Source organism: Scyliorhinus torazame, chromosome 15 (assembly GCF_047496885.1).
Source record: "Scyliorhinus torazame isolate Kashiwa2021f chromosome 15, sScyTor2.1, whole genome shotgun sequence".
Classification (NCBI taxonomy): domain Eukaryota; kingdom Metazoa; phylum Chordata; class Chondrichthyes; order Carcharhiniformes; family Scyliorhinidae; genus Scyliorhinus; species Scyliorhinus torazame.
In genome coordinates this window covers 176,043,615-176,066,231 of record NC_092721.1, presented here as the reverse complement: position 1 = coordinate 176,066,231, position 22,617 = coordinate 176,043,615, and the positions used below count along the sequence as shown (strand labels likewise).

The 22,617-nt window shown below is 45.3% G+C and overlaps 1 protein-coding gene across 2 annotated transcripts in view; it reads left to right on the top strand.

Annotated features, from left to right (window-relative positions):
• The window catches only part of c2cd3 (C2 domain containing 3 centriole elongation regulator), a 191,107-nt gene that overhangs the window by 65,677 nt on the left and 102,813 nt on the right, over positions 1-22,617 (top strand). For both annotated transcript variants that reach the window (XM_072477143.1, XM_072477144.1), the window contains 7 exons: positions 4,310-4,813; positions 5,242-5,393; positions 11,536-11,779; positions 12,593-12,770; positions 14,486-14,669; positions 18,083-18,252; positions 19,855-19,990. In XM_072477143.1, the coding sequence (XP_072333244.1) occupies positions 4,310-4,813; positions 5,242-5,393; positions 11,536-11,779; positions 12,593-12,770; positions 14,486-14,669; positions 18,083-18,252; positions 19,855-19,990 (1,568 nt within the window). The remainder of the gene's footprint in view (positions 1-4,309; positions 4,814-5,241; positions 5,394-11,535; positions 11,780-12,592; positions 12,771-14,485; positions 14,670-18,082; positions 18,253-19,854; positions 19,991-22,617) is intronic.

Here is a 22,617-nt window from a genome sequence, read left to right as displayed (position 1 = left end):
CCCTATCAGTCTACTCTGCATCATCAGCAAAGTGCTGGAACTAGTCATGAACACTGCTATAAAGCGGCACTTACTCAGCGATAACCTTCTCACGGACCCTCAGTTTGGGTTCCGCCAGGGTCATTCAGCTCCTGACTTCATCACAGCATTTAAACATGGGCAAAAGAGCTGAATACCAGAGATGAGGTGAGAGTGACTGTCCTTGACGTCAAGGCAGTCCTTTAACACCAAGTATGGCACCAAGGAGCCCAAGCTAAACCAGAGTTAATGGGAATCAGGGAAAACTCCACTGGTTGGAGTCATACCTGGCACAAAGAGTGGTGGTTGGAGGTCAATCATCTCGGCTCCAGGTCATCACTGCAGGAGTTCCTCAGGGTAGTGTCCCCGGCCTAACCATTTTCAGCTGCTTCGTCAATGACCTACCTTCCATCATAAGATCAGAAGTGGGGATGTTTGCAGAGACTGCCCAATGTTCAGAGTCATTCGCGATTCCTCAGATAATGAAGCAGTCCATGTCCAATTGCAGCAAGACCTGGACTATATCCAGGCTTGGACTGACAAGTGACAAGTTATATTCGCGACACAAGTGCCAGGCAATGACCTTCTGGTCTGGCTGGTTTAGCACAGTTAGCTAAACAGCTGACTTGTAATGCAGTACAAGGCCAGCAGCGTGGGTTCAATTCCTGTACTTGCCTCTCCAAACAGGCGCCCGAATGTGACAACTAGGGGCTTTTCACAGTAACTTCATTGAAGCCTATTCTCCTCTAAGAGAGGATCTAACCACCACCCCTCAACATTTAATGGCATTACCATCATTGAATCCTCCACAATCAACATCCTGGGGGTTGCCATTGATTAGAAACTGAACTGGACTCGCCATATTAATATTGTGGCTACCAGAGCAGGTCAAAAGCTAAGAATCTTACGGCGAGTAACTTATCTCCTGACCCCCCCCCCAAAGCCTGTCCGCTTACAAGGCACAAGTCAGGAGTGTGATGGAATACTCTCCACTTGCCTAGATGAGTGCAGCTTCAACAACACTCGAGACACTCGACACCATCCAGGACAAAGCCGTCTGCTTGATTGCTTCCCCTTCCACAAACATTGAACCCTCCGCCACTGACTAACAATGCAGCCATGTGTACCATCTACTCACCATGGTTCCTTAGACAACATCTCCAAACCCATGACCAGTACCATCTAGAAGGACAAAAGCAGCAGATGCCTGGGAACCCCACCACCTGGAGGATCCTGTCCAAGTCACTCACAACCCTGACTTGGAAATATATCGCTGTTCCTTCACTGCCGCTGGGTCAAAATCCCGGAACTGCCTCCCTAACAGCACAGTGGTGTACCTACAGTTCAAGGACTGCAGTGGTTCAAGAAGGCAACTCACCAGCACCGTCTGAAGGGCAACTAAGGATGGGCAATAAATGCTGGCCTAACCAGCGACGCCCTCATCCCGTTAATTAATTTTAAAAAACATTACTCAAGGGACTGCCCACCGTCTGCAAGGGAGCGAATGACCATCAAATACTATCGTCTGCAAGGGAGCGAATGACAAAGAGCAAAGAAATGTACAGCACAGGAACAGGCCCTTCGGCCCTCCAAGCCTGTGCCGACCATGCTGCCCGACTAAACTACAATCTTCTACACTTCCTGGGTCCGTATCCCTCTATTCCCATCCTATTCATGTATTTGTCAAGATGCCCCTTAAATGTCACTATCGTCCCTGCTTCCACCACCACCTCCGGTAGCGAGTTCCAGGCACCCACTACCCTCTGTGTAAAAAAAACTTGCCTCGTACATCTACTCTAAACCTTGCCACTCTCACCTTAAACCTATGCCCCCTAGTAATTGACCCCTCTACCCTGGGGAAAAGCCTCTGACTATCCACTCTGTCTGTGCCCCTCATAATTTTGTAGACCTCTATCAGGTCGCCCCTCAACCTCCGTTGTTCCAGTGAGAACAACCCGAGTTTATTCAACAGCTCCTCATAGCTAATGCCCTCCATACCAGGCAACATTCTGGTAAATCTCTTCTGCACCCTCTCTAAAGCCTCCACATCCTTCTGGTAGTGTGGCGACCAGAATTGAACACTATACTCCAAGTGTGGCCTAACTAAGGTTCAATACAGCTGCAACATGACTTGCCAATTCTTGTACTCAATGCCCCGGCCAATGAAGGCAAGCATGCCGTATGCCTTCTTGACTACCTTCTCCACCTGTGTTGCCCCTTTCAGTGACCTGTGGACCTGTACACCTAGATCTCTGACTTTCAATACTCCTGAGGGTTCTACCATTCACTGTATATTCCCTACCTGCATTAGACCTTCCAAAATGCATTACCTCACACTTGTCCGGTGGATTAAACTCCATCTGCCATCTCTCCGCCCAAGTCGCCAAACAATCTAAATCCTGCTGTATCCTCTGACAGTCCTCATCGCTATCTGCAATTCCACCAACCTTTGTGTCGTCTGCAAACTTACTAATCAGACCAGTTATATTTTCCTCCAAATCATTTATATATACTACAAACAGCAACGGTCCCAGCACTGATCCCTGCGGAACACCACTGGTCACAGCCCTCCAATTAGAAAAGCATCCTTCCATTGCTACTCTCTGCCTTCTATGGCCTAGCCAGTTCTGTATCCACCTTGCCAGCTCACTCCTGATCCCGTGTGACTTCACCTTTTGTACTAGTCTACCATGAGGGACCTTGTCAAAGGCCTTACTGAAGTCCATATAGACACCATCCACTGCCCTACCTGCATCAATCATCTTTGTGACCTCCTCGAAAAACTCTATCAAGTTAGTGAGACACGACCGCCCCTTCACAAAACCATGCTGCCTCTCACTAATACGTCCATTTGCTTCCAAATGGGAGTAGATCCTGCCTCGAAGAATTCTCTCCAGTAATTTCCCTACCACAGAAGTAAGGCTCACCGGCCTGTAGTTCTCTGGATTATCCTTGCTACCCTTCTTAAACAGAGGAACAACATTGGCTATTCTCCAGTCCTCTGGGACATCACCTGAAGACAGGATCCAAAGATTTCTGTCAAGGCCTCAGCAATTTCCTCTCCAGCCTCCTTCAGTATTCTGGGGTTGATCCCATCAGGCCCTGGGGACTTATCTACCTTAATATTTTTTAAGACGCCCAACACCTCATCTTTTTGGATCTCAATGTGACCCAGGCTATCTACGCACCCTTCTCCAGACTCAATATCTACCAATTCCTTCTCTTTGGTGAATACTGATGCAAAGTATTCATTTAGTACCTCACCCATTTCCTCTGGCTCCACACATAGATTCCCTTGCCTATCCTTCAGTGGGCCAACCCTTTCCCTGGCTACCCTCTTGCTTTTTATGTATGTGTAAAAAGCCTTGGGATTTTCCTTAACCCTATTTGCCAATGACTTTTTGTGACCCCTTCTAGCCCTCCTGACTCCTTGCTTAAGTTCCTTCCTACTTTCCATATATTCCACACAGGCTTCGTCTGTTCCCTGCCTTTTAGCCCTGACAAATGCCTCCTTTTTCTTTTTGACGAGGCCTACAATATCTCTCGTTATCCAAGGTTCCTGAAAATGGCTGTATTTATCCTTCTTCCTCACAGGAACATGCCGGTCATCAAATACTTTGACTCAGTCATATTCATACAGCTGCTACCCTCTCCATTCTCACATGGGCCTCATCATATTTCAAACACACATGGTGATAACGACATCACAACCTGCCACGCCCCACACATGAATGTCATTACTGTCACCGAAGAACCTGTGCCACCAACTTGTCCATAATCAAGCCGTGCCCACAATGCGGAAATTGACATGCAAATACATACGCATGTATCATTACAATTACATATGACATCTCGTACATGATGATGACACAACTGTGCCTCTGTAGCTCCTTCAAAAAAGTTTTGCAACGTCCATCCTGGTCAGTGGTCCTGTTTTAACAGCTAGGCACCATATCCATCATTCCTGACTTTCGTGTTTACCTCTGCAACTGCACAAATCAAATCCAGTGACAGTTGGTATGCCAGCGCAATCACTATTGTGGACACCGCAAATGACCAGTATTGCTTGAACAGTACATGGCCTGCCAAACTCCACACGGACAGTGACGCGAGACCGGTATCAAACCCAGGTCCTTGGCGCCGTGAGGTTGCAGTGCTAACCATGCTGCCCGAGGGGATTGAAAATTGATCTGACAGAGGAATGAAAATATTAATGCTTGAATCTCAAAGGTTTATTGATTGATTTTCCTTTTTTACTTTAATGAAAGTTATAACTTGGTTTGTTTTGTAGGTGTCTGTGGAGCTTGCAGCTGATAACAAAGATTTAACCAGTGCTAATGCCAGATTAGCGGCATCTCCTAAAGCGACTTATGTTGTCTCCAGCCCAAGAGCAAACTTGGCTTCAGAACCCAAAGGTGTTGATGTGTGTCCGATGGATCTACATCCTGTTGGTCCTCATGCCCCTGATTCATCAAGTAAAAGAAATAAACCTCAGTTGAAACAAAGTCATGTGCAAGACATGCTCAGAAATGACCATTCAGAGCATTCATATCCTTCCTCTGTACCTGGAGGGCAACATTTATTCAGGCAGTTCAGCTCTTCAGTAGAGGACGAAGAGGGTTTCTTGCTGCATGTTCTGTTGATGGTGCCTGATGGAAAGGACTTTGTCATGGGTGATGGCACTATCCAGCAACAGCACAGTATCTACCTAAAATGTAAGCTTTTCAGCACAGATGAAGCAACCAGGTCCCCTGTTAGCTGGAGCACAAGCCGCCCAATTTTTAATTTTTCACTGGTAAGATTTATTTTTTAAAAGAAAGATTCAGCAAGTAATAACAGATCATGTATGCTAACATTTCGGATTAGATTTTTGTTTTATCATAACGATAAAATGTACATGTCAGTAGGCCAATGGAGAATGTGTATTGTGGATGCGGGAAAAGAAAAACTTAAGTAAATTATTCTAATTCTTCATGTAGTATGTTTATTCCAAACTAGAATTTGTCCATTTCAGTACAGAAGTATAATCATAATTTAAAGATATATAATTTTGCAGCAACTTATTGCCATTCAAAAGCGAAGGGTGTAAGAAATACAAATTGGTCATGAAAGTTAGTTGAACAACCCAGCCTGTGATATGAGCTGGAGTTAATTGTTGATGAATTCGCTTTCAGAACCATTTCAAGTATTAAGTAAGCAAATTTTATTTTTACTTTTAACCAGGTAGCTCCAATCACATTGACTCCCAGATTACTAGAGAGGATGAAAAATAATATGATGATTATTGAGATCTGGAATAAAGTGAGTAACACGGGGCAGGAAAAGCTACTTGGTCTTGTGAAGCTTCCTCTTCATCAGTTTTACTTATCTTTTAGGTAAGAGCATTCACTGTTATTTAGATAGCTTGGCTAACCTGAGAACTTCAACAGAATTGCATGTCTGGATTCTGCAGTCAAAGAATGCCAGGTGCTACCGCCACAGCGTTATCCTACACCATTGCCACTGCTATCCCCACTGCATCCTGACCTGGTCATCCCAACTTTCTTGCCTGGTTGCCTCTTCCTGCTCATTCTCCTTCACCACCACCCGAGGACTTTTGCTGCTATTGATTCAATCGCACGATAATAAGTGCTAAACTGTTTCCTGCTTGTCTTTTCCTATTGTTCATTTGAGATTATTTGTAAACTGAAAAATAGGTTCCGTTAAATGTCATTAATATGCAGAATGATACATCCACGGCACACATGACAAACCTAGTGGCTTTGTGGGACTACAAGGAAACCGGAATGGGAGTACATTCCAGGAGAATGAAAACTGAATTTTATAACTGACCATCTGAAATTCTCTGAGCACATTTTTGAAATACTTCTTATAATGGTAGTATCGGAGAACTGAGTCCTTTCGAGTGAAACTCTTCACTTGTATTCCTTTTGATGATTGCTCCACAAGCTTTCAGACTGAACTTAAAGTGATCAGTTTTGATGTTGAATTTTAGTCATAAACAATTAACTTAAAGCAGCCACTTGTCTACTTTGTAGGATCAAATACCAGCTATGACTCAGTTGGTAGAAATCTTGCCTCTGATTTGCAAGGTTCGCACCAGGACTTGAGCATAAAAATCAAGGCGGTCATACAAGTGCAAAACTGAGTGAGTGCTAAACTGTCGAAGGTGCCATTCATTGGATGATGCATTAAACTGAGGCCCCATCTGCGAGCACTGGTAGATCTACATGGCACTATTTTGAAGTATCCCCAGTTTTCATGACCAATAATTATCCATAAATCAACATCACAAGAACAGATTATCCAGTGATTATTACAGTGCTGTTTGAGAGTTTTGTGTGGGTCACGAAGAATCCAGCACGAGTTGTAGAATAGAAAGAAATAACATTTATTTACAATAATCATATATACACAACAGCAGCAGTAACTCCATTGCTGCTCACTCCTCTCCGGCTGGTTCCATACTGGCCAGCTTTATTTATGCAGAGACCTGCTAATGATTTCCCCGTCCCCCTCATTGGGGAAGCTCGTATTCCCTAAGGATTGTGGGATTGCCATTAGTCTCCAGCCAGTGGTAAGCAGGCAGGTTATAACATCCCTCTCAGCCCCCAAAGTCCAAGGAATCCACCAAAGACCCTGGCGAAGGAGGGCGTCAGACTCGGTTTGACGCAGGCCGGACACCATTTGCACGAGGCGCTGGATCGGGCGGCGTGTAACGAGACTGAGAACGTCGCTTCTGTGATGAACGGCGTGACGGTTGTACATCAACGGCCCGTGGGCCCGAGGACTCCCTCTCTGAGGCGTCCTGTGTCTCCATCTCAGAGTCGGAGTCCACTGCCTCCATCATCTCGGCGTCCCTATCTCCACGTGGTTCTGCAACGACCTGCGCAGGCTTGGAGGGCGGCACCAGAAAAAGATTGTGAAGAATACTCTCCACTGTGTCTGATCTCTGTGGCTGTAGTAGTGAACTCCTGGGGCGGGGAACCTTTGGAAGAAATGGTCTTCTGGACCAAACGTGGTCTACATGCTTGCGCTAGAAACGACCCTGGGCTTGCACCTGGTAAGAGATACGGCCCGTTCGGCGAAAGATAACGCCAGGGACCCACTGGGCACCACCAGCAAAATTTCTAACGAACACTGGGTCACCAGGCGCAAATTGCCGAATCGGCCGATGCTGAGAAAGGCCATGTCCCTGCAGTTCTTGAGTGCGGCATACGTTTGCACCAATGTCCGGGAAAAACATGCTAAAGCAGGTGCGAAGTCTCCTGCCCATTAGGAGTTCCGCGGGAGCTACCCCAGTCACTGCATGTGGAGTGGTCCTGTATGAAAACAAAAAACAAGCCAGTCTCGTGTCCATAGACCAGGAAGACTGCTTCTTTAGGCCCCGTTTGAATGTCTGCACTGCGTGCTCCGCCAACCCATTGGAAGCCAGGTGATATGGAGCGGTGCGGATATGACGTATGCCGTTCATCTTCATGAACCTTGCAAACTCCTCACTGGTGCACCTCGGGGAGGCCATGCGTACTGAAAGGCAAACGCATCTTCTCGATTGTTGCGCAGGACATTGTGCCTACCATCTTATGCACCTCTAACCATTCAGACTGTGCATCAATTAATAGAAGGAACATGGATCTTTGAAAAGGACCGGCGAAATCCGCATGCAAGCGCGCCCAAGGCCGCCCTGGCCATTCCCAGTGATGAAGGGACACGTCCGGCAGAAGCTTTTGATGCTCCTGGCAAATGGAGCAGTTTTGGACCACCTCCTCGATGTCGGTGTCGAGGCCTGGCCACCCGACATAACTCCGGGCCAACATTTTCATTTTGGTCACACCCGGATGCCCATTGTGCAAGTCCCTTAGTATCAGCTCCTGTCCTTTATCCAAGATAATCACGCGCGTCCCCACAAGAGTCTTCCACGCTATATTCTGACAGCTTGGAGGAAAATGCCCGCAACTCTCTCTGTTGCCCACCATACAGGTCTATGTGCCGAACCTTTGACAGGACTGGCTCCGTCTGGGTTCACTCATGGATCTGTGATGCTGTGACAGGCAAGGAGTCCATAAAATTTAGGGTTGCAACCACCTCACCGGTCGTGGGGGCCGACATGGGGCCGGTCGACAAAGGCAATCGGCTCAGTGCATCAGCATTCGCTATCTGGGTCCCTGGTTGATGCTCCAGAGAATGCTCATAGGCAGCGAGCAACAAAGTCCAGCACTGGATCCATGCGGAAATAATGGGCGGTATTGGCTTATCCTCTCGGAAAAGTCCCAGCAGAGGCTTATGATCAGTCACGATAGTGAAGTGGCAGCCATACACATACTGGTGGAAGCGTTTCACCGCAAAGACCACCGCTAGGCCCTCCTACATCTTGTGGGACAGGATGGCCCCAATACTATACGTGGATGCATCACACGTGATGAGCAAAGGCTTTCCAGGATCATAGTGGGTTAGTAACCCAGACAACGACAATTATTGTTTTACCCGCTGGAAAGCGGTTTCTTGCGGCTGACCCCAAACCCAGGTGTGATTCTTCTTTAGCAGAAGGTGCAACGGGGCCAGCGTAGTTGCCAGATTGGGGAGGAACTTTCCGTAATAGTTTACGAGGCGGAGAAAAGAACAAAGATACAAAGTGTCAGTTGGGGCAGGGGCCTGTTGAATTGCACGCACCTTCTCTGCGACGGGGTGCAAATCTTCACGGTCCACCCGATAACCCAGGTAGACTACTTCCTTCGCCTGAAAGACGCACTTTGTATGACGTAAACGGACTGCAGCCTCTGAAAAGCATCTAAGGACCGCCTCCAAATGTTCCTGCTCCGACGTCTCTGTAATCAAAACTTTGTCTAAGTAGACAGCGACACACGGTAAACCTCTCAAGATGCCCTCCATGATGCGTTGAAAGATAGCGCAGGCAGAGGATACCCCAAAGGGCAACCCTGTATATTCATACAGGCCCTGGTGTGTATTAATAGTTACATATGACCGGGAGGCAGGGTCCAGCTCCAACTGTAGGTAGGGGTAACTCATATCTAATTTCTTGAACGAGAGTCCGCCTGCAAGCTTCGCGTAGAGATCCTCTATGCGAGGCATTGGATATCGGTCAAGCCGGGAAGCCGTATTCACTAAGTTTTTATAGTCGCCGCACAAGTGAACTGTGGCACCTGGCTTCATTACAGGTACAATTGGCGCTGCCCAGTCAGCGAAACGGACGGGCCTGATAATACCCAAGGACTCCAAATGAGTGAGCTCCCCTTCTACCTTCTCGAGCAAGGCGTAAGGCGTGCCTGCAGATAACGTGGCGTGGCTCCTGGTTCGACTTGGATACGGGCTACGGCCCGTTTTATTTTCCCCAAACCCGACTGGAATACATCTGGGTACTGTCCTAGTACTTCCGTCAACCCTCCGGAACTTGTTTGGAGGATGTGCTGCCACTGCAGCCGCAAATGGCACAATCAGTCCCGACCTAACAGGCTGGGCCCATGGCCACGCACCACGATAAGTGGGAAATGCCCCTCCTGGCGTCCATAAACAACAGGGGTCATCGTAGTTCCTGCAATGTCCAATGGTTCCCCCGTGTAGGTGGCCAACCTGGCTTGTGTATCAGTTAATGTAAGGAACTGTATACCCTGCTTGATGCGGTCCAATGTCCTCTGGACGATCACTGAGACTGCTGCGCCAGTGTCCAACTCCATCTCAAGCGGGTGACCATTGACCCATACTGTCACCTTAATGGGGGCCACACGGAGACCTGCCACACAATGCAGCTGCAGGCAGTCGTCCTCCGTCTCCACGTCCTCGGGAGTAGTCGCCGCAGGTTCATCCAAATGGAAGGTACGGTCCCTGGGCTGGCCCCAGTTTCTGTCGGAATGACCGTGCCTCTGGCGCTCCCAGGACCGGTGTCCGCAACGGGGTCGGCGCCCACAAGTCCAACACTGACATGGCTCCTCAGTTCTGGAGAAGGCTCCCTTCGGGGAGGAACGTCCGGCATCCACGAGCGTCAATCCGGCCGCTGCCCCGCCCAAGGCACCGCAGGCATCCGGAGGACTCTTTTGGACGGAAAGGGTTGCGCCCCAAGGCTTGTACCTCCATTCCCTGTAGCTCCTGCACTCCCCGTTCTGTGCTCTCTCGGGACAATACTACTTGAATGGCCTGTTGAAAAGTCAATGTTGGCTCAGCTAACAACTTTCTATGGGTGGCCGCATTGTTAATAACGCAAACCAAATGGTTGCGTAACATTTCTGACAAGGTCGCTCAGTAGCCTGGATAGAAACTCTGCAAGGAATTCTCCTGGGGTCCTCTCAGTGGTATTAAACCGGTAACGCTGGGCTATCGTGGACGGGGTTTGGTTAAAATGTTGCCCCACTAAGGTCACAAGTTCATCAAACGTCTTGGTGTCCAGCGCAGCTGGGTACGCAAGGCTCCTAATCACCCCAAATGTATCCGTTGTGCGTACTGGTTCCAACTTGCCAGCGCAGCATCAAAGACATCCAAACGTCCATACAGAGGCATGGTGAAATAGAAAATAAACTTCCAACCTGCATTCCAACAAAAATCCAGGGAGGTGGCTTCAGCAGCGTAGACAGCTATCCACTTTAACCCTCGTCGCCATTTTTGTGAGGGCCACGAAGAATCCAGCACGAGGTGTAGAATAGAAAGAAATAACATTAATTTACAATAATATATATGCAGCAGTAAAGCCCTTGCTGCTCACTTTTCTACGGCTGGTTCCATATTGGCCAGCTTTATTTATGCAGGGACCTGCTGATGATTTCTCCGCCCCCCCCCCCTCATTGGGGAAGCTCGTACGGATTGTGGGATTGCCATTAGTCCCCAGCCAGTGGTAAGCAGGCAGGTTATAACAGAGTTTACTGTGTATAAATTAGCTACCGCATTTCTACATTACAAAAGTATACAAAAGAATACGTTGGATGTAAAATGCTTTGAGAAGTCTCATGGTCATGCAAAGCACTATGTAAATGCCTGTGTATTTTTTAAAATTCAAATTTATTCAGGGCACTCCTGTTTCTTTATATTGAATCCAATTTATGACCAAGTCCAATCCACAATGACCACAATGAACTTCATCTCGTTTCAATATTTTTACAGTTCTAACTATTTAATCGCACAATGTTTCATTTTCTTCACAGGGGCTTGAGGTTCCAGTCTGCGTAAAATAAATGTCAAGTAGTTGCTAGGTGTTAACATGAAAATCGAGAAATGATTGTAGGGGCAGGAGCTGTAATAAAAAATATTTTTAAAATTTAACCTATGTAATTATGGATCCTGTATAAGCTTGGAATTTAATGAAAATGGGGAATCTTTTTCATGGATAGGTTTTTAATGATAAAATTGTACCCATTGTCTGATTAGTTTGGCATTTAAATGTTTCCAAATGGTTTTTTTTTAATTAAGTGTGGTAAATGAAAGCTAATGACATTTGGGGGGGAAAAGGTTATTGATTGAAGTTGTGACCACTTTCCATTTGACGTATTGATTTTTTTTCCCGGAAATCAAAAGGGACCCTAAGATTTCGCATTTACTGTTCCAAGCTCAATATCCTGTGGTTGCTGTAGACAGCTACATGCCAATGATGGATGTTTTCACAGGCTGCCAAAGGGGCAGCCTTCGTGTTCTTTTAGCAATGGGAGAAGCAAACCAGATAGTAGAACTTCAGAGACTGAAGAATGAAGCGGGGACTGCTGTCTCTGTTTTCCAGCGGACACCTCATTTTCTGGAACAGGTGGCTTCAGTTCCTTCAAAGGTTTGTTATTATTTATAATGTTACATGTGTGTTTTAACCCAGTTGAAGTGCATTTGTCCAAATGATCTAGACAAACATACACTCCTCACACAAACTTTCATTTGCACCAAGAACCAGATAAATATTTGGTGCTAATTGGTATCAGTCTCTGAAACCTTTCTTGTTTCATCCATCTTAAGTTGGAGTGATAATATATTTGTAGTCACTGACTGGTAACTACAGAGTCAAAGTGTAGCTAACAGCATGAAAATTATTGAGTTGCACTGCCTCCCAAGAGAAAGCTGTGCCATATGAGTTCATGTGCAGAACTTGATTTACCAGCGACTCATCTTCCATTGTTGGGAGAAAACCGTTGAGTTGGCCACTTGCTCATAACATGAGAAGCGCTCTGCGATAAATATATAAAGAGTTTGAGAAATTAGCAAATCCTTGACCACCTTTTAAATCCAGCTTCACATCAGACTGGACAATGAGAAACAGAATGAGGTACTATCCTGGAAGAGTGATTGCCCTACTGGACTTCAATGCATTGTGAAGTTAAGATAGGCAGCTGCCTCCAGTATTGTGTCACCACTTCTGTGTCCGTGTACGGTTGAAATCATTTCATGTCAATGGAAAGTGCAGCATAAAATCCACATTGCACTAAGTTATTAATTTATGTTGAAGTTGCTGAAGTAATTACATCTAGAGAAATGCCTTGCTTGCATTCTTCAGAAACCATTCACTATCATACTAGTGTAGTGTAAACACTGCAAAGTTTTTAAAGTTCAAAAATATCGCACTGTTCTGATACACTAATGCATGCTTTCTTAGTTGGGCAGAGAGGAGACAGAATCACTGATGGAGCACATCTTTGAGATAAACGTGGTACAACTTAAAGGATTGACTCCCTTGCAGTCCACTGTCTGGGGCGAAGCAGACTGCTATATACAATACTATTTCCCAACTCTGGAAGCAGATACTATAACTGAGACATTGCCAATTGTAAATGGTAAGCAATTTTCTACGCCGAGAATCTTGTTTTCCATTGGGTGTAATATAATAACCATTTTGTAGCTTTTATAAATAAATTGTAAATTCAAAAAATAAATTGTGTTAATGGAAGAATGCAAGAACTTCCAAAAATGTAAAACAGACTATCAAAAGACAACATTTGAACTAAAATGAACTTTAGCCACTGTTTTTAAAAAAAACTTACAGTATAAAAGAATAAGCATTTAGAATTGATGTGACAGTGATGATGGACTAAGAATAGTTATATATTCTAAATAATATAGCCAATCCCTCCTTTCTCCAGTACATTTTTCAAAACTCTTAGCTTAATAGGATTGCTCTCATCTCATTTTGCACTTGCACATCTAATCATTGCCAGCAAATGTTTCCTTTCCTGCCTTGCCCCATTCCTACATTGCTCCCCTGGAGTTCCATCAAGCAACGTCCTTGGCCTCTCCCTATTCCATATCTAAATGCTGCCCCGCTGTTTTGAGATTTGGGGTCAGGTTTTCCCTCTACCTGACAACACCCACGCGCTGCCTCTTCCAAGATGTCTCGCACATCTCCTACTAGCTTTGTATTGTTATTCTGTTTGATACGCAGTCTTGGACTAGTTGTAACTCAATGTTTCAGGCCTCATTACAAACTCTAACTCTGGACGCTGATTCTTTCCTCTCCTTGCCCATTGTCTCACATCCATTCCCACATGAAATCTTACTAACCTGTCACTTGTCTTTGCTGACTTATGTTGGCTTTCAGTCCCCAGCCATTCATAATTTAAAATACCCCCCTGCTTACTTAAATTTCTTCACAGATTTGCTCCTCACTACTCTGCAACCTTCGCCAGATGTATTTGACATAACTCAAACACTGACCTTTTGTGCATCCCACCCGTCATTGACAGCTATGTCTTCAATCACCTAGGATCTGTGCATCGGAATTCCCTTTCTAAATCTCTTTGTCTCTAAGTCCCTCTCCTTGCTAGAAAACTCACTTGTTTTGATCAAGATTTAGTCACCCTTCCTAACAGCATCATCTTTGCATTGGTATACGTTTTTATTAGGCTATATCTCTGTAAAATGCCATGAGCTGTTTTTTTTCTTTACATTGAAGGTGCTACTTAAATGCTTGAAACAACGGCCAAGAAAGGGGGAAAGAATTGGTGTCAAGGGTGTAGTGTTTGTGATGAGAACCTGCAGTGATATCTTAAGACTTCATTGCTATTGAAATGATCTTCTAAGTAGGCTGTTAGGGATGATAGCTTTACAGTGGTTCAGGCGCGATGGTGGGATTGCAGATTTTTGTGGAGGATGTGATAGATCGGCTGAATGTCTTCTCCTAACTGCCCTTGAAGTGGCCGAGTAAGCTGTCAGTTGTATCAAGCTACTACAATTAGAGCAGTTCACAAAGAAGGCCGCTTCCAACATCCTCTGAGAGCAACTAAGAATGGATAGGAAATGTTTGCTTGTCAGCAGCAAGTTCCTACTGTATTTATTATATCAGATGTGGATTAATTGCATATAACCACGTATTTAAAATGTCTTATGGTAATATTTTCAGTATTACGATATTTAAGACGTCAGCTGTTCTGGAAGGTCTGTTCTATTTGGATTGACTATGACTCTTAAAACTAGTTCTTGTTTTTGAATGCAGTAGTAATTGGTTCTTGCATAGTTGAGTTAAATCACATTTGTACTTACTGTTTTTCTGCAGACATCATCCTAAAGCCTTTTCGCACAGCAACAACTTTGTGTGTACCAGATCCCCTATTTAACGACTGTCGAAGTCACTCTCTTCTCATTCCACCGGACCTTCCAGTTCAGAGAATACTGCTGAATGCTTGCTCAAAACAGAAGTCTACAGGAGGTGGTGGCCTTCAATTTGAGGTTTGGTGCAGGTAAGTGCTGAAAACATAGAAACTAATAGATCTCAGTCAGCAAAGAAATAAGATGGAGGCTTAAGTGTGTGGACGTTCACAATGAGATGTGTCATCAACTACATCAAATTTAAAACTGTTTTCTGCTGATCATTCACATTTATTACTGAAAGGAGAGATGTATTGCCCGAGTTATTTTTTGTCTTGCACCCCTGGGGACAGACACAAACATGCGAAATTTGAAACGATCACAGCAATTACACCACAGGTGAAAAGAGTCCTTCTTCTTAACCAATCCTTTGGAATTAAGATGACGAGCTTCCATTCTGCTTCGATGGACATTGAAATGGCCGATAAGTTGTCTGAAGGTGATGCTTGAAGGGTTTGGTAGATGGGATAATTTGAGGATTGTGCCTCTGATGCCTTGACTTCATCATAAGACATAGGAGGAGAATTAGGCCACTTGGCCCATCGAGTCTGCTCCGCCATTCAATCATGGCTGATGTTTTCTCTGTCTTAAAGACACTCAGTGATTTGCCCTCCACAGCCTTCTGCAGCAAAGAGTTCCACAGATTCACCACCCTCTGGCTGATGAAATTCCTCCTCATCACTATTTTAAAGAATCGTCCCTTTAGTCTGAGATGGTGTCCTCTGGTTCTAGTTTTTCCTACAAGTGGAAACATCCTCTCCACGTCCACTCTATCCAGGCCTCTCAGTATCCTGTAAGTTTCAATGAGATCCCCCCTCATCCCTCTAAACTCCACCGAGTACAGACCCAGAGTCCTCAACCGTTCCTCATACGACAAGCTCTTCATTCTAGGGATCATTCTTCTGAACCTCCTCTGGACCCTTTCCAAGGCCAGCACGTCCTTCCTTAGATACGGGGCCCAAAACTGCTCACAATACTCCAAATGGGGTCTGACCAGAGCCTTATACAACCTCAGAAGTACATCCCCGGTATTGAATTCTAGCCCTCTCGACATGAATGCTAACATTGCATTTGCCTTCTTAACGGCCGACTGAACCTGCACGTTAAACTTAAGAGAATCGTGAACAAGGACTCCCAAGTCCCTTTGTGTTTCTGATTTCCTAAGCATTTCCCCATTTACAAAATAGTCTACGCCTAAATTCCTCTTTCCAAAGTGCATAATCTCACACTTTTCCACATTGTATTTAATCTGCCACTTATTTGCCCACTTTCCTAGCTTGTCCAAATCCTTCTGCAGCCCCCTTGCTTCCTCAATAGTACCTGTCCCTCTACAGATCTTTGTATCATCTGCAAACCTAGCAACAGTGCCTTCAGATCCTTCTTCCAGATCATTAATGTATATTACAAAATGTTGTGGTCCCAGCACAGACTCCTGAGGCACACCACTAGTCACCGGCTGCCATCCTGAAAAAGACCCCTTTATCCCCACTCTCTGCCTTCTGCCAGTCAGCCAATCCTCTATCCATGCCAGGAACGTACCCTTAACACCATGGGCTCTTAACTTATTGAACAATCTCCTATGTGGCACCTTGTCACAAGCCTTCTGGAAATCTAAATAAATCACGTGCACTGGTTCTCCTTTGTCTAACATCCTTGTTACCTCCTCAAAGAACGCTACCAGATTTGTCAGTCATGACCTCCCTTTGACAAGGCCGTGCTAACTCAGTCCTAATTTACCATGCACTTCCAAGTACTTTGCGATCTCATCTTTAATAAACGACTCCAAAATCTTACCAATGACCAAAGTCAGGCTAACTGGCCTATAATTTCCTGTCTTCTGCCTCCCTCCCTTCTGAAACAGTGGTGATACATTAGCCACTTTCCAGTCCTCTGGGACCGTTCCTGCTTCCAGTGATTCCTGAAAGATCACTACTAATGCCTCCACGATTCCCTCAGCTATCTCTTTTAGGACCCTGGAGTGTAGTCCATCCGGTCCAGGTGACTTATTCACCTTCAGTCCTATCAGTTTCCCCAGATCCTTCTCCTTAGTGACGGCCACTGCACTCCCCTCTGCTCCCCGATTCTCCTGGAGCTCTGGCATCCCACTTGTATCTTCCACAGTGAAGATTGATGCAAAGTAACTATTCAGTTCGTCTGCCATTTCTTTGTTTCCTATTATTACTTCCCCAGCCACTTTTTCCAGTGGTTCAATGTCTATTTTTGCCTCTCTCTTACCTTTTATATATTGAAAGAAACTCTTCCTATCTTATTTTATATCACTAGCTAACTTGCACCCCTATTTCATCTTCCCTCCTTATTGATTTTTTAGTTGTCCTCTGCTCGCTTTTAAATGATTCCGAATCCTCCGGCTTCCCACGAATCCTTGCCACTTTGTATGCTTTTTCACCTCTGTATGCTTCCCATAAAATCTCTCAATGTGGTCGGTACCTTCCTGAATGAGTCTTCTCCATTTTGGTTGGTCACAAGCCAGAGTCTCCCATGAGTTGCCGGAGATGTTTGGCCTCTTAAGAACATCCCTGATGTTTCCGCTCTTTTCTGCCACATACTAGGTCTGAATAGATTAATTGTTTCAGGAGCCTGGTGTCAAGTCATCTAAGCGACATGTCCTAACTAGCAGTGCTGGCTTTGAGTGAATAGAACCTTGATTCTGGGCAAGTTAGCCTGGGAGCAGATGCTGTTGGACTGCCTTTCTTCGTTGGATTGGTTGACAAGTTGATACTCACTGGCCAAGGCGTTGAGAAACTAACAGGACTCTCCAAACACCCTGGTAATTCAAAAAAGGCGCAAAGCTTGAACAATTTTGTTTGTAGAGAGTGGGCCCCTGCATGTGGATGCAGGGGGCCCTGCATGTGGAAGCGTGTTGCTCCTAACAAGATAAGCCACATTACAAGCTCTTAAATTATACGATTGTCTTAAATTGGTGGTTAAAATTCTTTGATGTGAGCATCACTGACAAGGTCAACATTTGTTCCCCATACCTAATTGCCCTTGAGCAGATGTGTTCAGCCATCTCTTGAATCACTGCAATCCATGCGGCCTAGGTACACACCAGTATTGTTTGGAAGGTTTGTTTGAGTTCCAGGTTTTTGACTTGATAATGAAGGAACAGCGATATGTTACAAGTCTAGATGCTGTGTAAATTGGCAGGTGGTGGTGTTCCCACACACCTGCTGCCCTTGTCCTAGATGGTAGAGGTTATGGGTTTGAACTGTGCTATCAAAGGAGCCTTGGTTAGTTGCTGCACTGCATGTTGCAGATGGTACACACTGGTGTCACCATGTGTCTGTGGTGGAGGGAGTGAATGTTTAAGATGGTAGATGGGATGCCAATCAAGTGGGATGGCGTTGAGCTTCTTGAATGTTGTTGGTGCTGCACTATTTCAGTCAAGTGGAGAGTATTCCATCACACTCTTGACTTATGCCATGCTAATAATGGAGAGGATTTAGGGAGTTAATTTATTACAATGGTAATTTTGTTTTCTTAGGTATTATTACCCTAATGTGAGAGACCAGGTTGTTGCCAGGGGTGTCCTGCCTTTGTCCAAGCTGTGTGCTATGGTAACAATGCAACATCACAAGGAAGTTGGAGTTCAGACATTTGGCATTCCCCTAATGCCTAGAATAGAAAATGAAGGACATGCTGCATGCTCCGCTGGTAGGTTAAAACTTTTAAATTTCTTTGATCCACATCAGAGACGATTTAATAAATAATTAAACTGACCCATATCCGATAACTATTCTTTATGACAACACTTAGTGGAGCTACATAATTCAGATAAGAATGCTGCAACAGCATGTTGATACATACCAACCTAAGGGGTAGCACAGTGGTTAGCACTGCTGCCTCTCAGCTCCAGGGACTCGGGTTCAATCCTGGCCTCGGGTGACTGTGTGGAGTTTGCACTTTCTCCCCGTGTCTGCGTGGGTTTCCTCTGGACGTTCCAGTTTTCTCCCACAATCCAAAGATGTACAGGTTAGGAGGATTGGCCATGCTAAATTGTCCCTTGGTGTTATTGTCAAAAAGGTTAGGTGGGTTAATAGATTATGGGGATGGGTGGAGGCATGGGCTTAAGTAGGGTGCTCTTTCCATGGGCCGATGCAGACCCGATGGGCTGAATGGCCTCCACTGTAAATTCTATGATTCTATGAAAACTAACATAACCTGACCAACAGCTTCCTAAAGCTATCGTGAGCTCCAAAAAGATAAACTACTTTAAGACCATCTTGCAGCAAGGTCGACATGTGAGAGGCCGAGCACTGGCCACTCCACCTCTCCCAGCGCCCCTGTAAAAACACTCCAGGAGCCCGGTGGTAGTGTCCACACTAAAAACTTGGTCAAGATGGAGCCGCTCCCCTCTGTGGCGGTCTTTGGGGAGGGGGGGTCAGAGCATCCAGAGTTATACTTCCTTGGTTTTCCAAGGGAGGGGAAGACCCTTGGCCTTCACCTCACTGATCACCAGGCAAAGACTTCTGCGAAGTTGGAAGTCGGCAGCACCACCCAGGGCCTCGGAGTGACTCTCAGACCTTGCCGTGTTCCTGAGACTAGCGCTAAAATTCTCGATCAGAGGCTCTGAGGAGAGATTCCACGACACATGGAAGAAGTTCACCAACCTCTTTGGGGACCAGTTCGCAACCAGCAACTAACTGGGGAGAGAGCAGCAGAAAGGAGGGGAAAGTGGGTTGAAAGCATAGGAAGGAGGGAGTCAGGAGGATGGGAGGGAGAGCACGGCAAGGGGGTGCAGGGAGTACCGCCAGGATGACAGAGAGCTCGCAGCAGATGAGACATTGTGGGGGGGGGGGGGGGGAGGAATTTGCCGACACAGACCCCTGTCACACTTGGAAAACCAGGGTAGTGGACCATCCTAACCCCTCTCATGAGCTCTCTCTCTCTCTCTTCTATTCCCCCCCCCCCCCCCCAAAGCAAAATTAGTGTAAATATAAATTCTGGCATTGAATGTAAATACAAATGTAAATAAGATAAAGCGAGCACAGGAACCTAGGTCTCAGGAAATGTGACAAACTGTTGTACAGCTGTTTATGAAGTTGCTGTTGCTTGATTTCTTCATGTGATTTTTATAATGGCTCTGTCTCTTGTGTATGAATCTTGATACTAAATGTTAAAAATCCCTGTAAAAATATTTAAACAAAAAATGTTTTCCTTGACTAGACTAGACTAAGCTTGATTAGACTCTGGACATTGCACCATCAATTAATGTAACAACTTGAAATTGATGTAATTGTTTCATATTTATTTCAGGCTTATTGGATGTTAGCGTAAGATACAGATGTTCAGTGCAATCAACTGAGGATGCCGGTAACGGTGTCATAGCATCTCGTGCTGTATCCCTTTCGGTACAGCTGCTCCGGGCTTCAGGCCTACAAGCTGCAGCAAGGTGAGGAAAATGAAGTAATATTTTGTGTTCTGATAATGTGCCTCTTTTTGATTTTACTAATGTTGAATTGAAACTGGGATCTTTTATTAATTTTAAAATCACGTGGTTAAAAATAATTGTGACTGATTTTAGCTCCCATTTGTGTTTTTTCTTTCCATTTTAACATACAACTTGAGTACCCTAACTAATTAACTCTTCAAATAAATTATTGACCAGGTTGCCAAAAGGAATGTAATGCATTTGGACCTTTACAAACTAATTGCCACATAAGATACCTGTTGCAAAGATTAAGGCTCCTCATATTGAATGTATGGTGATCAAGAAGGATGGTTGAAAGCTAAAAAGTATGAGTCAAAAGATGTTTCACAGATTGAACTAGATGTCATTAGAAATCTGTGTTGCTAACTCTCTGGAGGTACATGAACTATTTAGAGATGGGCATAGTGGGATTCTGCCCTTGGATTCTGTGTTTATTACCTCGGGATACTGAATATAATGCAAGAAAGTAGGAGATAAATCTGCACCACAGGATTTTGACTCTCATTAAAGGCAAGGTAAAGAAAATGTAATGGAAATGGTACATTGCAGACCTTTTCCAATGAATATATAGATTTGGAGTAGGCTAGGTCATTCGGTCAATGGAACTTGCTTTGCCATTTGATAAGATCATGGCTGACTGATTATGACCTCTACTTTCCTGTCTACCCCCTGTACACTTGTCAGTCAAAAAATCTAACTCAGCCTTAAAAATATTCAATGACCCAATCTCCACTGCTCTCTGGGGAAGAGAATTCCAGTCTAGCAACCCTCTGCAAGAAAAATAATTCTCTCCATCTCTGGGAGACCCCGGGGTGGATTCTGCGTCCCACCGCACCATATTTTTGTTTTGCCCTGCCGGCGAGATGCTCCGTTACGCCAGCTGGTCAATGGGGTTTCCCATTGTGGGGCAGCCCCGCGCTGTCGGGAAACCACCGGGCTGCCGGCAAAACAGAGCATTCCGCCGGTGGAGAATACAGCCCCCCATATTTTTAAACTGTTGTGCCTGGTTCTTGCCTCTTCCACAAAGCATTTACCCTGTCAAATTTCCTCCGGATTCTATAGATGTCATAGAATTTACAGTGCAGAAGGAGGCCATTCGGCCCATCGAGTCTGCACCGGCTCTTGGAAAGAGCAACCTACCCAAGGTCCACACCTCCACCCTATCCTCAATAACCCAGCAACCCTACCGAACACTATGGGCAATTTTGGACACTAAGGGCAATTTAGCATGGCCAATCCACCTAACCTGCACATCTTTGGACTGTGGGAGGAAACCGGAGCACCCGGAGGAAACCCACGCACACACTGGGAGGATGTGCAGACTCCGCACAGACAGTGACCCAAGCCGGAATCGAACCTGGGACCCTGGAGCCGTGAAGCAATTGTGCTATCCACAATGCTACCGTGCTGCCCACTATGTTTCAGTAAAATCATCTCTCCTTCTTCTAAACTCGAATGGATAAGGTCCAACATTTCCTCAAAACATTTCATCCCAGGAATCAGCCTAGTGAACCCTCTCTGCACTGCTTTCAATACAGTTATACCCTTTCTTAAATAAAGAGATCAAAACTGGGCATGGTATTCCAGATGTGATCTTGCCAACTGTAACAAAGCTTCACTACTTTTATACTTCACTCCTCTTGCAATAAAATACAACATTGCCTTCCTAGTCATTTGCTGTACGTGCATATTAACTTTTCGTGACTTGATGTGCCAGGACACCCAGATCCCTTTGGACCACAAGAGTTTTGCAGTCTCTCCATTGAGATAACATGCTGCTTTTCTTCCTGCCAAAGTGGACAAGTTCACATTATTGCACATCACACTGCCAAATCTTTGACTACCTACTTAACCTATCTTTTGCAGAATTTTTATGTTCTCTTCAGAACCTCTGCTACCTTGTCTTTGTGTTATTATCAAATTTAGCAACCATTCATTCGGTCTTTTCATCCATGTCATTGATGTAGATTGTAAATTGTTGAGGCTCGAGCACTGAATTTTAACACTGGATGTTACTCCCGCAAAGAACACAAATTAGTCAAACGTTACTCCTTTTTACAAAACAATATTGACTCTGGATAAAAGCAAATTACTGTGGATGCTGGAATCTGAAACGAAAGAGAAAATGCTGGAAAATCTAAGCAGATCTGGCAGCATCTGTAGGGAGAGAAAAGAGCTAACGCTTCGAGTCCGATGACTCTTTGTCAGAGCTTATACCTGCCTCGACCCCGAAAAACTTACTCATCCTAGCTGCTGTCATGTGTACCCGGTGGAGTACCTTAAATTGTATCAGGCTAAGTCTGGCACATGATGAGGAGGTATTAACCCTGCTTAGGTGATCCGCCCATAAACCCGCCTCTATCTCTCCTCCTAGCTCGTCCTCCCACTTGCCCTTAAGCTCCTCCACTGGAGTTTCCTCCGCCTCCGAAAGCGCCTGGTAAATATCTGAAACCTTCCCCTCTCCCACCCAGGTACTGGAGACTACTCTATCCTGTATCCCCGGTGGCGGCAGCCGCGAAAAGGCCAGCACCTGTTTTCTCAGGAAGTCTCGCACCTGCAAATACCTAAACCCGTTCGCTGCTGGCAAT